Source organism: Miscanthus floridulus, chromosome 12 (genome assembly GCF_019320115.1).
Source record: "Miscanthus floridulus cultivar M001 chromosome 12, ASM1932011v1, whole genome shotgun sequence".
Lineage (NCBI taxonomy): Eukaryota > Viridiplantae > Streptophyta > Magnoliopsida > Poales > Poaceae > Miscanthus > Miscanthus floridulus.
Window position 1 is genome coordinate 46930070 of NC_089591.1, and position 1932 is coordinate 46932001.

The following is a 1932-nucleotide window of genomic DNA, read 5'->3' on the forward strand; positions in this document are numbered from 1 at the left end:
TTGGGGGTTGTATTTATAAGCCCCACTGAGAAAGTAGCTGTTGGGGTCGAATTCCCGTGAAACTGCTACTGACCGGACGCTGAATCGTCCTGACCGGACGCGTCCGGTCGTACCGACCGTTGAGCCGGCAATATACTGATCGGACGCTGGCCAGCGTCCGGTCGCCTGCCACCGGACACGTCCGGTCACAAATTTGCCGCTCTAGAACCTTACTGTACTCGATCGGACGCTGCTGTCCTGCATCCGGTCGGTTGCCGCCAGCGTCCGGTAGCCTGTCTGCCGAGTCCTCTGCCCAGCGTCCGGTCGCTTGTCCAGCGTCCGGTCCATCGTTCGGTCACCTCAGTGAGCTGGTTTCTTCACGATCTTGCGTACGGCTTAGTTCCAATCTTCATGCTTGGACTTTGCTTGATATCTTGGGTCTTCTCTTTTGCTTCTAAGGTCTTTCTTAAGGTGTTGATCATTGGATCACCACGTCGCCTTCGTCCAAGTCACGTCTTGGACCCTATTGAACTACAAAATAAACACTTACAAATTCATTAATCAAATTTGATTGTGTTGGTCATCAAACAGCAAAATCCAAAGTAAATGGGCCAATGGTCCATTTTCCTTACACTCTTCTGTAGCTCCATAGCTGACACCCTGGGATCCTCAAATACCCAGTCCTTCACCTTTTCACAATCTCAAAACTTGGTTACACACTTCACTTTACCACCTCTTCTTGTGCTCTGACACTCATGAGGATATGGGTTCTTCTTCACCTGCAAATATGTCACACCAATTATAAGTAAATCAACAAAAAAAAAAGCAAGATGGCAAGAGTTACCTTCACTGTTGTCTTGTCTGCACCTGTAGATGCAAGAATCCTCCACCTACATCCATCAATTTTGGCACTACAGTAGACCATATACCTCCCTGGATCACTCTTCTCTACGTTAAACTCAAACTCATTTCTGATTGCATGTGTAGCCAAAGCCAACTTAAAACAAGACATATTTTCATAGATGCTGCCTACTGTCTTTGGTGGGTCATTTTTGTCATACACTATTTTAGGATTACTAAGTGAAACTTTATCTTTGACCATTTCATCTGCCTCATCCTCCTCATAGTCATCATCATCAGAATCAGATTCCCATTCAGAGTCAGAAACAGGTACATCCTCCTCAAATGCATCAGTACCCTTGGTCCGTGGCTCCAATTCTATGTGCATGCCCTCCTCATCCACACCCACGTGCTCATTCTGTGGCTCAGGATTGTTTAGGTAGTTGTCATTATCAGTGGTTGTTGCCGTTTGAGAGGAAGCTTGTGTTTGAGTGGAAGCTTGTGTTTGGGTTGGTGCTGGTGTAGGCTCAGCTAGGTTACAGGCTTGCATAGAGGAGTTAGGCATTTCAGCTAAATCATGCCATAGTGGAATGACTGGTGTATTAGTACCCATAGGATGGTAAGCAAAGGTCAACAAGCAGGTCTTGGCACTAGCATTTTTGGAAAAACATAGCAACTAAATCATGGTCACTGCTGACTTTGATGTTGGACTTGGTTTCACCACAGTAGTAGAACATGTCAACAATGTTACCATAACCACAAGGGTACTTATCCACAATGTCTTCGACCAAATCCTTGAAATTTGTTGTGTCAGCATCTACAACTGTGCTTATGCTAAACCAACGGCATTGAGAATTTGTCGCAACGATCCTTATTTCTAATCTGTAGCTCGTTTTGGGGTCCATCCTACATACAAACACCCATCGATTAAGGCAGATCTACGACAACAAACTAAGCACCTACAATTAGGCTAACTGCATGACAATGGAGGACAACAAGAGAAGAAGAAGACAACAGCTTACCCGTCTGAAAGCCACGTCGGGCGCACCTCCGGCTCCACCATGGCGACTCCCTGGATCTCGCGGTCACCCTCAACCAAGGCCCCTGCTCCAC

General features: G+C 46.4%; 1 protein-coding gene across 2 annotated transcripts; it reads right to left on the bottom strand.

Annotated features, from left to right (window-relative positions):
- Positions 1-201: 201 nt before the first annotated feature.
- On the bottom strand, positions 202-1250 carry LOC136495442 (uncharacterized). Of its 2 annotated transcripts, XR_010769001.1 has the most exons (3): positions 824-1250; positions 612-758; positions 202-510 (listed from the first exon to the last, which is right to left on the bottom strand). XR_010769001.1 is itself a non-coding variant. In XM_066491380.1 (2 exons), exons 1-2 carry the CDS (start codon positions 1205-1207, stop codon positions 681-683), a joined length of 462 nt encoding a protein of 153 aa, XP_066347477.1. In that variant the 5' UTR covers positions 1208-1250; the 3' UTR covers positions 202-680. The 2 variants fall into 2 exon arrangements, 1 of the variants encoding a protein (XP_066347477.1); XM_066491380.1 differs by having other exon boundaries at positions 202-758.
- Positions 1251-1932: the final 682 nt, after the last annotated feature.

What these genes read in the sequence shown, in the direction of transcription:
- LOC136495442 (XM_066491380.1), bottom strand. Translation starts at nt 1,207, where the DNA reads ATGCACATAGAATTGGAGCCACGGACCAAGGGTACTGATGCATTTGAG. An exon ending in CAGACAAGACAACAGTGAAG is followed by an intron (nt 759 to 823) that starts GTAACTCTTGCC and finishes ACATATTTGCAG; the next exon opens with GTGAAGAAGAACCCATATCC.